The sequence below is a fragment of the Buteo buteo genome, chromosome 2, assembly GCF_964188355.1.
Source record: "Buteo buteo chromosome 2, bButBut1.hap1.1, whole genome shotgun sequence".
NCBI classification, from domain to species: domain Eukaryota; kingdom Metazoa; phylum Chordata; class Aves; order Accipitriformes; family Accipitridae; genus Buteo; species Buteo buteo.
The window spans coordinates 12,048,912-12,061,811 of record NC_134172.1 but is presented as its reverse complement, the minus strand read 5'-3'; the positions used below and the strand labels follow the sequence as shown (position 1 = coordinate 12,061,811).

General features: G+C 37.8%; 1 protein-coding gene across 6 annotated transcripts in view; it reads left to right on the top strand.

Annotated features, from left to right (window-relative positions):
- Positions 1–12,900, top strand: part of DIP2C (disco interacting protein 2 homolog C) — a 336,977-nt gene that overhangs the window by 206,726 nt on the left and 117,351 nt on the right. For 5 of the 6 annotated variants that reach the window (XM_075045643.1, XM_075045635.1, XM_075045673.1 and 2 more), the window contains 5 exons: positions 2,291–2,416; positions 3,273–3,482; positions 9,832–9,963; positions 11,319–11,438; positions 12,387–12,584. In XM_075045643.1, coding sequence (XP_074901744.1) covers positions 2,291–2,416; positions 3,273–3,482; positions 9,832–9,963; positions 11,319–11,438; positions 12,387–12,584 — 786 coding nt within the window. The remainder of the gene's footprint in view (positions 1–2,290; positions 2,417–3,272; positions 3,483–9,831; positions 9,964–11,318; positions 11,439–12,386; positions 12,585–12,900) is intronic. The other variant, XM_075045682.1, reaches the window with a different exon arrangement.

The window sequence follows — 12,900 nt, the reverse complement described above, 5'->3', positions numbered from 1 at the left end:
ACATCAAAAAAGCATCAAAAAAGAAATCAAAGAATTCGCAAGTTATGATTCAGTGTCCGGCTGTCACTAAGCATTTTAATAATGATTTTCTGTCAGCTTTTCTCCTTTAAAAAACTTTTGAAGAATTTGAGTTACACCTCATCTCCCTCCTAAATACTTACAGTAAAAACCAATCCTAAATACAACAATAGACAATTAATTCTTCCTGTCTTGATCAGCAAAATTTGTTCTCTTCCAAAAATTTCTGTAGAGTTCGGGGGTTTTTTCTAAAGGGAAAGCTCATTTTTTACTGCTTGATATCTAATTGCTATCCTTTGAAAGAACACCAAGAATGTTCCCTGTTTGTTGGATAAGAAACACAAATTATTAGTGAGCATGTTCAGTCCTGTATATGTTATTGGCATTGGTGTGGAGTGAGCAGGTAGGAATTTATCTTGGGGACATGCTATTAGGTAAAAACTTCCATTGTTTATTTTCTTGGCCTGATACTTTTCACGTAAACTTTTCATCAGGTTTTAATTATAAGAAAGACCTTAAACCTTCTACTTTAAAATAATGACTTGACAGGAGAGAAATTGTTTTCTGGTTTGATGTTAGCATTGCAATCTTCCTCAGTTTTGGAGCCTCATGGCTTTTTTATCTTTTGAGTATGCTTTTCCAGCTTTGCTGTTTGCTTTTCTTGCTTTGCTTTCGCTGACATGCTCGTCCTCTTCATGATTTAAAACAAAAGCAAAAAACAACTCACAGAAGCAGCTGATAACATTCTTTTTCTTAGACTTACTCTTCCCTGCAGTCTTTCCACTGAGAGGTGCTTAAACCCTGGCAGAAGATAGGGAACACTATTACTAAAAGTGAGACATAGTGGCTTATCAGCAAAGTGTATCATCTAACGCTTCTAGTCATCCTTCCCAGTTATTACTTAAAACAAGTTACTTACACTGATGTGATCCAACCAGCAGCTCTTCAAATAAAGATATATATGCTCTTCTCTTTCCTGTGGCTTTTCTTGGGGAGCATTGCCTGTTTGGAGCTGCCACCACATCGACACAAGAGTAGGAAACAGGCTGTGCGCTGCAAACCACCCTACAAGGGTGGTCTTCAAACAGATTCAGAAGTGGGATCACTCTGGATTAAACCTGCTTCACTATTCTCCTACTTCACAAATGGGAACAGCTAAATAGTGCACACAACTTGCTGCGTTTTCTACAGCTGACTAAGGACAACTGGTTAGAAGGCAACATCTAATGTGCTTCCAGTTGTGTGCCAGGTGGTCAGTGTGTGACAACTTCTTTAACCATAAGTGACTTTTGTTGGCTGCCATGTGTTTTGCATACTGTCTCCTCATGTACATCTTGTCCCGAAACCATAAAAATATGCAGACAAATATTGCAAGGCAGTAAACTAAAGACAGACTTATTTCAACGTACAGCTATGGTAGTTACTAAAAGATTTGCACAAAACAAAGTAATTAATCAAAACATGTTGTTAGTGTCTTTTAGACATGATAAATGGCCTTTTTCAGACTTGGGAAGGCAGACAGCTATATAGACATGTGAAAGGTAGAGAAGCTCTTCACTAGGGATGTCCCCATGGAGAAGGGATCTGTTGGATGCTTTGGAATGGGCTGGTGTGAGCTGTGTGTAGCACAAGCCTGCAAAGCACAAGGCCTGCACTCAGAAAAAGCACAAGGCCTTCTGCTTTTTCTTCTCATTCCACCTCAGGCCAACCCTACGTAATACTTACTTTCCTGTGAATAAAGCCAAGTGAAGGAAGCAGGAGAAGGATTTGGGAATGGGGGACCTGCTGCCATTTTTGTTACGACATTTCACATACCTCTTACCTTTCAAATAAACGTTCCTGTTCGCTTAGTCTGAGTGACTTTTGTGTAAATTGGAAACCTCATTCATTTAAAAAACAGGCAATGTTAATACACCACGCTTTCACTGAAAATAGTAATGGTTGCTGAAGTAATAGCTCTTGATGAAACAGAGGTCTGCTCTGGGGAAGCGGAGTTCCTACTCTTCAAATACTGCAACACTGTTCTGGGAATATCATACAGCTCAAAGGGCTTGTTTGTTGGTACAGCACTTCACTATAGCTGCTTTTTCTACAGTGAGGAGAACTTACGCAGTCCCTCTGAGATCCTGTGCATTCCTTGCCTTTCATCATTCGATATGCGTTGTCAGCCTCGCTGGCATACAAACGAACCTGCGCGCAGGTGCACTGAATGCACAAACAAACAGCTCGTTTCTGTCTGAAACACTAGCTTGAAATCTCTCTTTCCTTCCAGATGTCCACACAGAAGCAGTCCAGGCAGCCCTTGCTAAACATAAAGAAAGGAAAATGGCAGTCCCCATGCCCTCCAAACGACGTTCATTGGTGGTCCAAACATCAATGGATGCCTACACACCTCCAGGTGAGCATCTCTGTGTATTTTATAAGAATTTTAAAAATGGTTGTTTGTCTGCTAGGAACTAATAATCTGCCTGCATAGATAGTAACGGAAATGTCATTTGAAGCACGCTGGGCAGAAAACATTGAGATATGTTTGAAGAGGAGAAGGTGAACTGAATGGTTGGAAAGTCAACTGGGGCAGTTCGCATGATTGCTTTGCCCTTGGTGGTACCTCAACTTGCATTGGTCCTTTTGGTTTTATGAGGACCTAACTATGGCCAGCTTCTCATATTTTCTGTGACTCAAAGTTCCTTTCAAGTTTCTAGTTTATTCCCTAACACTGTAATGGAACATTGTCTTTACAATTAGTCATGCCATCCGTTTTCAAATGTGTCTGCTCTTTTACCTACTAGACTGTGAAAATACCCTACATCTCATGCATTCTCATACTCACTGGATCCAGCTGGGACTCCATCTCTCACTGAAGGGTGGGCTTTCTACAACTGGAAAAGTTTTTCACAGACTTTGTGGAGTGAGCTTGGGAAAGTATTTTGGGTATTCTGTACTCTTAATACATGGTTGGAGATCTTCAGAAGATTCTCAAGCTGTATTGTAAAGGAAGACTCTTTTATTACCCTTATTTTTGTACAATAATACACAAGCCATGGCCTTAGAGCAGGAAAGTTCACTTGGTGCACAGTTAGCAATTGACTTCATTTCAGGGTTTTCAGTATTACAGACTTTTCTTATTATGTTTGCCTACCTTCATGAGTTTTTCTTATTGGCAGTTTTCTTTAGATTTCTAATATGAACATGCCTTATTTCTATTAAGAAAACTCAAAAGCACTGCAAGTTAACAGACTGTTTTTAATTACCAGATACTTCTTCTGGTTCAGAAGATGAAGGCTCTGTACAGGGCGACTCGCAGGGAACTCCCACCTCAAGTCAAGGGAGTATAAACATGGAACATTGGATCAGTCAAGCGATCCATGGCTCTACCACGTCAACCACTTCCTCCTCCTCAACACAAAGTGGAGGCAGTGGTGCTGCACACAGACTAGCTGATGTTATGGCTCAAACGCATATAGGTTAGTATACGGACACTTTGAGTATGTTCAGTTTAACATGAATTTTGTCTCTCACATTAAGCTGATGCTGCTGTATGAAGTCTTATAAAAGTCTTTCCTGTGCTTTTCTTCTTTTCTTTTTTCTATTTGCATGTATTATATGGAGGGATAGTCCTATGTTCTTATTTTGTGAGAAAATAAAAAAAAAAGTAACAATTTAGATTTGGGGGTAACCTTATGTTGTGGCAAGCAGGGTCTAGCTGTTGGCTCCCAGTATCTTAAAATGTGCAGTTGCATGACTTCCATTACTTAATGCTAAAGAAGATCTCTGTAGAATCCATCAGTAAGGAAAATCAGTGCATGCAGCATTAGGGATTGCTTGCACAGGAGTTTCCCCTAGTGCTGCACCACTTTAATTACATAGTTTGAGTGATTTTTGATAATCCTGTTAAGAGTAGGTCCACTTAAACATATTTTTTTCCGCCCTTAATTGAATCTACAATACTTGGGCTAGGATATCTAGCTATTATAATCCTTGGGGAAAAACTACTGTATACCTTGGGAGAAGAGGTCAGTTGTTGTTGTTATTAGTAGTAGCTTGTTCATATCCTTTGGAAAGATCCTAGGAAGTCAAAGCTTTCTTTCCATTAGGGCTGAGCTTCGCAGACATTAATTATTTCTGAATATTGTGCCATTGACATTAGTCTTCATTAAAATAAGGCAGCTATTCAATTAGGCATGTGGAAAGCAAGGCTTGTTTTCCCTTCATTCTCCAGTAACTGCTGTTTATCATATGAGGCATCTGCTTTGGGTGCATTCAGAACATGGTTTAGTGGGCATGGTTGATGGTTGGACTCGATGATCTTGAAAGTCTTTTCCAACCTAAATGATTCTATGATTCTTGCTGGGGCTGTGTATTTTGGGTTGTCTCACTGAAAATCTGTTGGAATCTACATTGGGACAGATAAAGCAACCTTGCTACTGTTCTACTACACATATGAAATGCAGTTTTGCGTGACTGTTCCTCAACTGATTATTCCTTTTCAAGTATATGTAATGAGATACACGAAAGTATCTATCTTAAATGTTCCTGACTTCATGTGCTGGAACAGTGGTCTGTATCCCTTTTTTTGTTTTGAGTAAAGCTTGATGTAACACCTATATTTTCAGATAAGTAATCCTCTCATCATGGTCTGGAATTGCTGAATTGCAGTCAGGGGAAGAATTTCTATTGTATTTTTAAATTCACGCTAAATGAATAGCTTAGAACCTTGTTTTAGAAATACATACACTTCTGAACACATTAATCATTGCATTTGGTTATTTTCTGTGACTTCATCTTGAAATGCTAGAGGAAATTATAGCACAGAGAATTAAATTTATCCAAACTCTGAAAGGTTGCATTACTCACACACCAAGTCTTAATGTATCTTTAAATATAGCTTCTTTATAATGTGACATTTCAGTAATTTTAAATCTGGCACAGTGAGTCTTCTTTTATAATCACTGAGTTTGTGGTAAATAATACAACATTTATAGAGGTAAATTAAGATGGCAGTATTCTGCAGAAGAGGAAAAATAATACTTCTTTTACTTGTTTTATTTTGCCTTGTTGTTGTTGACTGGAAGGATCTCTCCTTTGAAGGAAACAGTTAAGCTTACCTCGGTTGTGTACATATTTTTATCCATTCTGACAATAAGATAACCTTAAATTTCATCTGTAGTTGGGCAGTAGTTGTGATGTAGTAATGCAAAGGTCATTTGGATACAAAATATGAGTGATACCTGCTTACAGATTGAGACTGTGATCTTAAGGTTGCCATCAGTCGTTGTTGCTAAAATCACTGGAAATGTAAGAAGCTACACAGAAGATGACTATAAGATGTATTTCTTCATGGATGAGCTGCTTTCTGTAAGAATTTGAAATTAAATGGCTCTTTTTTCTTTTCAATCTGAGGAGATGGGTTTTGCACTTAAATCTATTCTAAGATCTAACAGATTTAAAGCATTCCCACAGATAGCCTTGCTCTTTCAGAACAGAGATGAATAATCCTCTCTGATAGGAGAGAAGGTGACAGGGAAGAATAATCCTGTTCTCTGAAGCTCCTCATCTACTGGAGACAATTTGTTCTTGATCACAAAGAACATGTATTCCCATGGCTTGATGTTTTTTTGGTCCAGGGAGTTGTTCTCCAGAGACAGATCAGTCTGCAGGAGAGGAATCATCTGTAAATATGTAAGGACATACTGCCATACTCTGAAGATGCCAGTTCTGATAAATACAAATTTAAGGGTCAATGGGAAAGACCTTTAATGATAACCAAAAAAAGCCCTCCATTCTGATATCCAAGAATTTGGCCTCCAGGGCGCATCACAGAATCAAAGGGAGATTTTTCCAGTTTAAGTACTGTAATGCAGTCCTGAGAAGGGATTTGATAAAAAAGCTTTGGCTATAATATAATCAGAGTTCAGCTTTGTGGATCATTTAGATGATTTGCATAAGCTATTATATGCTTTTAATGTTATACTGCTCATTTAATTTGGCTGCTGCTGCTGCTCTATTATGGCCAAAGTTCTAGTTTAGGATAGATATCCTTTAAATATTTATTCTCAGCTTTTAAGACACTGAAGGGTGTGTACTAAGCTACATGGAGAATCTCTAGTTTGGCGTGGGTATCACAATTGTGTTGAGTAATTCTTGAATAGAGGTCAAACCAGTGAAATCTGTAAAAAATAACTAATGTTGTGACCCATCTTTGGGTCAGTACTGTATAAACTTCTAAGGTCTTTAAGCTTTTGTTTTTCTGTATTGTATTTTTTGGATCTATATGTATATAAAAATCAGAAGAAAGCACATCCAAAAGCTCAGAAAGTTCATCTAATGAAAATCACACAGTGCTTACCTATGATTGTAAATTTTTTATATAAAGAGTTAAACTTCTCACTACAAAATTTTGATCCTGTAGGTACATTTAATGTTTCTTTTATGTGCTTCAAATATGTTTCTGTTTGAAAATCAAAGGCCTCTATCCAAATTAAAAGCTACATAGATTTCTAATAAAGTAAATATAAAAGCATGTGCCATAAGGCATGACTGATAGTTCTCGGACAACCTGAAAATTCTTATGTGTTCTGAGGGTGAATATTAACTTATAATACAGGAGACCATTTTAAAATACTCTCTGTCACCTGGACATCAGTACGGGAGAAACCCAGCTGATGAACAAAGCTACAACTCTAACTCTGGTATTCCCTTCCCTGACAACCAGAAGGGCCAGCTTGTTTGGAAGAAAAAGCTACATTTTCTTCAAGTATAGTATTGCAGGGATGCTTTTTGAGTTCCTGGAGACTTTTCAAATACATGGTGCTTATGTGTGCTTCCAAACTCCCACTGGAAAGTATTCCTCCACCTCTTTGCTTCTTCTCAGACATGGGGCTCTGTCGATGCACTCACTCTGTCCCTATCTGAATGTGCTCTGCATTGTTGGTTCTTTCTGATTTTCATGAAATGGAGTAAATTATATCACTCTAGTGGCAGAAATGAAGAGAGCCTTAACTGGAAACAGCTGTTCTGTCTGTGATCTTCTAGTGCAAGAATATTGGAAGAGATGAGAAGAGGAGGTGACGCAAATATGTATGTTTGATGGAGGAAATGCTTTGAAGTCATGCAGCTGTCACAGTTTCTACTTTTTAGTCAACAGATGTGTCAGGATCATTATTCTTAACTAAACCTCAAATAGTGCTTCAAGTTACCTGATGTAAGACCAAGCAGCTCTATACAGATTGTGTCCATAGTCTAACCCTGGATTGACTGTTCTATGCAAAAAAGGGTACATTTCACATAACATAACAATTATCTTTTTCTTTAGAAGTCGTTCAGACCAAATTTTTGTCTGTATGGCTTTCATTTCTCCAACCTGGACTCTGAGAAGGGAACCGACCGAGGATTTGTAAATCTAATGGATGAAACTTAGAGTTGTAGATATTGCCATAAGACATCTGTTAAGCAGATACTATAAAGGAACACAGCAAGACAAACCTTAATGTTCCTCTTCTGCTGGATAAGAGTTCTTCTTAATAGAAATGCAAATAACAGATGGGCAGCCAAAGTACTAAACCCCCACTCTCTGGCCAGCCAGTGGTGGCCACCTTGGGAAGAGAGGTTTTTTTAGGTAATTTCAAGTGCCAGTGCTGCTGTTCAAAAGGAAACCCCTTTACAAAAGAGCAGGAAGCTTCTTTCTCATGTTATTTCACCCTACTTGGCCCCATGTGTTACAAAGAAGTATTTGGTTTCGGGTGTATAGATCTGAAGTGAGAACGTCTCTGCTCTGTGGTGCTTTGGATCACCTATCTTCTCTCTCATGCATTAAAAAAAATAATTCAGCTCACTGTTAAAACCTGAAAGGAGATACTTTAACTCCAATTCAATTTGTCTTGTAAAGTCTGAAAGATGGAAATACTTCACTGGAAATATGTAAACAATTATAGATAACTTTAAAAATACTTTCTCATGTTACTAATAGCTGACTAAGTACAATTATTTTCTTAGTCATGATCTCCTCCTAGTTGCACAGCACAACTGCATTATAAGTAAAAGATAAAAAGATAAACATCAGCATTTTTTAATTGACTTAGTTATTGGGTAATTCAATCATGATCTATAAAAAGCTCTTGCCACTTGGCAAGAAAGGGCAAAAATTGTGCTGAGTCTAAAGTAGTTGATAATGACATCTAAAATGAAGACGTTATTCAAATGAATTACCAGCATAAGCTTCATTGTCCAAGCTATTATATTTCATTTGGTCACTTATAGCACAATATAAGGTGTTTGTTTCAGTAAAATTATAACAAAGAAGGTGATCAGAATCAAAAGGCTCAGCTGGACATGTGTAGGATGCAAGATGTTTTTCAGTTGCATGATAAAAGCCATCTTGTGTTTTCCCTAACCAAATATTGTGGTTGGGTGATAAGGTTGAGTCCTTATGATGTTCATGAATATAAACATTAAATAACAACTACAGCCATTAATATCATGTCTTAATTTTTCATTATGATTGTCCATCAAATGCTACTTTCATATAAGAAGTATGCAAAATAGGCATCTAATATAGCATCCTGTTACTGTACGTGTAGCCTTAAAAATTAATTATCTGTGTTGATGGTGCATGAATTTGGGATTGAACACACAAGAATTACAATGATCCAAAGTTCAAGACTCATGAACATGCTTTATAATTACATTTGAGGTGAAATTTACTGTAGAAGTTGGTGTTGTAGCAGAGTTATGGCACCATAATGCTTATAGGAAATATTTAATAAAAAGCACATCTTGAAAATAGTATTGGAACCAGATTAAGTTTTTCCAGAATTTTTGCATTTTTAGAGACTCTTACGCTATTGTGAAATGGAGTGCATTCCTCTTCAATTCAGTGGCAGTAGAATGAAGACCTGCCTTCTTTTGTATCTCAGAGGCTGCTGGGGATCATATATGTCAATCCAGAGAGAAGTTGTTACTTGCTCATGGTATTTATCTCCATCTACTCTAATGCTGATAAAAACCTGGAAAAAAATTATGAGACAACACATAAAAATAGTACAAATACGTAGGTAATACAGACTCAGACTTGAAAACATGGGAAAACAAACTGTAGTGGCATGCTGAGTTATCAGGCTATGAAAGAGAAAGATTAGCTGTGTGGAATTGTTTAGCAGTGCTGGCATGAGTCAGACAAAATTGTGTTTGCCTTCTGGAAGGCAAGTTTTTGTTATGAGGAAGAATTGAAGTAGCTCTGTCTAAAAATAGTAGACAAGCGAGTGTCCATGCAGAATGCAAAGTTCATGTTTCTTTACATTTTATTTCTTTGCCCTGGATTCCAACCCTGCTATGATTGATTTTTTTTCCTAATATACGAACAAATTTCTTTCTTAACTAAAATTGGCATATTCAAAATACAGAGGTTATAAAAGGGATATGCATTGGCACTTGCAAGTGATTGACAATATGCTGTATTCCTTTTATTTAGAAAAAACAATGAAATAATCTGTCAGAAGTATATTTGTCTGCATCTTTTCTTTTTGAGGCTGTTCACAAGCCCATTCACTTAGTATAAAATTAAATGTCAGTGGAGAACCTACAACCTAATTGTATCATTTTTTTAGCTTCTGGCAGATATACAGCCCCTGTTTTAATCAGTGGGAACTTTATTTATTAAAATCATTCTGTGCATTATAGTTGCATACATTCATTTTGTGCATTAACACCTGTTCAGATGTTGGGAAAAAAAAATCAAATGGTATCCTTTCCTCTTTTGCTTTTCTGCCCTTCAGCACTGGAGGTACACGGTTAAACCTTTTAACTTACTTTTCACAGAAAATCATTCTGCCCCTCCAGATGTTACCACTTACACCTCAGAACACTCAATACAAGTAGAAAGACCACAAGGATCAACAGCACGGGTGGCACCAAAGTATGGAAATGCTGAACTTATGGAGACTGGTGATGGTATGTCACAAAGCAAAACTAGTTTTTTTCTGAGTATCATAACTTTTTCAGTGGTTACTGTATGCATCTGCTCTTGGTTTCTTCTGGGCACTTTTCACTTATAAACAAGTACAAAGTTGCAGCATCTTTACAGTATTAAAATAAACGTGTAAATGAAGCAGACATAGGGAGATATTTCTTAATCAGCAGAGCTGACTCCCTGTAGAAATTGTTTGGCAAAAGAAGGCAATGAATCTCTTTAGATCTGCTTTTATCATGCTGCCTGGTTACAGCTAGTCTGGTTTTTAAATCGCAAGGAACATGACATGCTAGGATGGCTACATCTTGAAAAGTGACATGTTTGAAGTTCTATTTTCTGAGGGTTTGTTTTGTTTTGTTTTGTTTTGTTTTTGAAAAACAGTTATTTGTAAAGCCTTTCTTGTTTACTGCTCCTCTTTTCTAAAACTTACTAAACAATATTTCAGCAGGTTGTGGAGTTGTTGACTGAGTATATTGCATCTAAACTTAGTAGCTTCAGCTCTAAAAACGGCTTGATAAAAGTTTTGAAACCAAACTTATGGAAGTGTAGGAAGTTGAAATTTCTGCAATACAGTGACAGAAAGCTATTTGTCCAGGAACAGATGACATGAACATTGCAGAGGCTTTACACTCAACTAGGGAAAAGGAAGGGGGAGGTGATTGATGGGATTATACTATAAAAGTGCCCCTTGCCCCATGCTCCTGTTCAGAACTGTGTTTTTTCAAAGTGCTGTATGGGCAAGCACCCTCCCTTTGGACCTCGTGGGATTGCCTATAGGGATGTTCAGACAATACAGGGTCTTGCTGAAGTAATACAAAGATGTGAACCATGTTTAAGATGGATACCGGACAGATGTCCACTACAGTGTAAAGAGCAACCCAGAATAAACGATGGGGCAGAGCCTATTACCCACACTCCTTGCTGAGCTGTGGTCTAGTGAGTCAATGTTGGTATGACCAGTGAGCACGGGGAGAGCCAGTGCCTGTCTTCTCACTGACCATTGCCAATGCCATCTAGAAGAGTTCTCCAAGGTTACTGACATTTGCTATAGGGAGGGTTTCTTCACTGTGCTTGTCTCCCTCAGGCTATTTGCTGTTTCCCCTCTGATTTTGCAAGCTCACTCTGACATTGTGTTGTTTTTATTTAAACCAGGCATCATTGTTCCTTTTTGCTAAAATGATCTTAATGTCTTAATGTTGAATACTTGAGTCATGGTATGGCATGAAACTATAGTTGTGGTGGCCTTGCAGTCCTAGACTTTTTCTTACCCCACTTAACATCTGGTGGTGTTCAGCATAGCGGTCAACTGATGTCTCCATTGATCCCTGTCCTGCAGGAGTACCAGTGAGCAGCAGAGTGTCAGCAAAGATTCAGCAGCTGGTCAATACACTAAAACGGCCCAAACGACCACCATTACGAGAGTTCTTTGTAGATGACTTTGAGGAATTGTTAGAAGGTAAAATGACTGTTTTTCAAAAGATTTGGGGATCTCTTCTTAAAACTTTGTAAAATGTTTGTCTCACACATTGACTTTCTAGAAAGCTAAGTAAGCCCTCCCTGTACTGGCAAGTACCAAAAAGCATCGGTATTCAGTGGAATCTGTTTGTAGTGAGCTTGGACATAGTGCTGTAGAGTCAAAAGTCCCTCTTGTTTGCTCAGCTCCTGGGTCTGCTTGCAAAGAAATGACAGAAGGGAGTGGAGGGAAGCATTGCTTTGAGAACATTCAGCTGTGGGTTACAGCCATAGCTTTTGAACACCAATATGAGAAAAACTGTCAGTGAGGGAGCATGTTAAGTGTTTTACACATCCTTTGTGTAACAGAGAAACATCAAAAAAAATGAACTAAATGTAAGATAGAAACAAGGATGAAGTCAATAAATGGAAATTTTTTTTAAGGAGGCCAGTGCTTTGAGAATTAAGATTTGCCAGCATGTGGAGATTTAAATAGTCTTCATAGTAGTTTATAAGAAAGCACTGTGACAGAACATGACTTAAATCAATCTGTTACTGATGACTTGTTAAGGTACATTTTTTCAGTAGTTCTGCAGTTCATCTCATTACTGCATTTTTGCCGGGAAAAAGTATTCTCTATCCCTCTTTAGGAATAAAGAAAGGTTGATTATTTCGAAGATGAATATATGCATGCTGCCTCAGCAGTTTCTTTCCCTGCTTATAGAGCTAGTGTAAGGATAAGCACGTGCATTCCTGAGATGTTTCAGTTGCTTCATCTCTGTTAAAGTTAAAAGTTAATTATTCTGTTATATTTCTCTGTTGCTTCTCAATACCTTCTAACATGTTATTATTTTCAGGATATTTTGCAAAGGTAGCTTATTCTCTTGGTTACACAGGTATACACAAAGTATAGAATTTACATGGTAACAGTATATCTTTTCATAATCATAAGTCCAACAGCCAGATCCAAACCAGCCAAAGCCAGAAGGAGCTCAGATGTTGGCTATGCGTGGGGAACAATTAGGTGTGGTTACAAATTGGCCGCCTTCTCTGGAAGCAGCTTTGCAGCGATGGGGGACCATCTCACCGAAAGCTCCTTGCCTAACCACTATGGATACTAATGGAAAACCACTGTATATTCTCACTTACGGTGAGCACTCTCCAAACTCCTTGTGCTTTTATATATTGTATATAGTGTCTGTGTGTATAGTAAATGCATAAATATACAGTGAAAAAAGCCCTCTAATGATGCATCTGTTCCATTTCTGAGTAGGGTAAGACAATTCTGAAACTGTTGGTGTCTGAGTATGAATTGCTGAGATATTCTAGTATGATTTATTTCACAAAGAGGAAAAGAGCTGAGTAGATACACCCATGGAATCACAGATTATAAATTAAAACCACCTTTTAAATAGAAATACATCCTAGGGCAGATTTTTCCTGAAGATTAACGTCTAAATCCATTG